Genomic DNA, 1,089 nt, shown 5'->3' with positions numbered 1-1,089 from the left:
GTGCCCCAGACCCTGGGCAAAGGCCATGATGAGGAGGGGGAGGGGGAGGAAGATCAAGAGGAGGAAGAGGAGGTGGAGGAGGAGGAGGAGAGGGTGCCTGAAGTGGAGTCTGAGGGGGAGTTGACCCAGTGGGAGGACTTCAGCAACAGCGGCAGTGAAACGGAGGAGGACGCTTATGGCCTTCAGGTCACCACAGACCCACCCTCCAAATATTCAGATCTTGCACCAGTCAAGAAAACTACAGAGAGCATAAGTCAAAAGATAAACCAGGAGGAAGGCACAGTGGCCTCCAGCTATCAGCTCAACTTAAAGAGAGCTGAGAGTTGGTGGCAGAAGGCATCCCAGGTGAATCTGGTTTCACCCCTGTTGCTACCAGTGCTGCTACTTCGTCCACAGGAAAAGCCCTCAGACCTGGTCTTCAGTCAAGAGTTGATATTAGGTTCCAACTCTGAGGGCCCCAACTTGTACCTGGAACGCCAGTGGGACAGCCTGGGGGAGCAGCTGGCCATCTCGGCTGCTCAGCTACAGCTGAGCCCCCACCTTGCCCGGTGCCGCTCAATGGCCCAGCACGTGGCCCGCCTGGTCCGAGTGCTGGCCAGGCCCCGGCAGCATGGCCTACTGCTCTCAGGGGCTCTGGGCACTGGGCGCTGTACTGCCATCACTCTGGCAGCTAACATTTGTCAGGCCCGCCTCTTCCATCTGCCCTGTGAGCCAGAAGAGGCCATTCTCCAGTGTCTACGGGAGGCCAGCTGGCATGCTGGCCTGTTAGGCCAGCCAGTGGCCCTGCTGGTGCCCAAGGGTGTGGATCTTACGACCCTTCATCGTCTGCTGGCTTTGGCATCCTCAGGCAGTTTCCCTGACCAGTACACAGAGGCAGATCTGGACAGCATTGAAGAACATTTCCCCAGGGAGACCTTTAGTGTCAAGCAGACCATCAGGAAGGAAATGCTGTTGCAGAGGTGAGGCCAAGAACCTCACTCTAGGGGCTGCTCTGCTTTTACTCCATTCTGGCCAAAAAGCTAAAGAGAAAACTAGGGGCTGCTGTGAGGGCTCCGAAGATCAGGGCTAAGGGATCAGGGTTGAGACTGG

General features: G+C 57.3%; 1 protein-coding gene across 1 annotated transcript in view; it reads left to right on the top strand.

Annotated features, from left to right (window-relative positions):
- LOC109376523 (dynein heavy chain domain-containing protein 1-like) overlaps positions 1-1,089 on the top strand; it is a gene marked incomplete at its 5' end in the record, with an annotated part of 76,243 nt that overhangs the window by 50,494 nt on the left and 24,660 nt on the right. Inside the window, 1 exon segment of the mRNA XM_019632457.1 lies at positions 55-961. Coding sequence (XP_019488002.1) covers positions 55-961 — 907 coding nt within the window.

Source organism: Hipposideros armiger, unplaced genomic scaffold, assembly GCF_001890085.2.
Source record: "Hipposideros armiger isolate ML-2016 unplaced genomic scaffold, ASM189008v1 scaffold_1146, whole genome shotgun sequence".
NCBI classification, from domain to species: Eukaryota; Metazoa; Chordata; class Mammalia; order Chiroptera; family Hipposideridae; genus Hipposideros; species Hipposideros armiger.
This window is presented reverse-complemented; position numbering and strand designations above follow the sequence as displayed.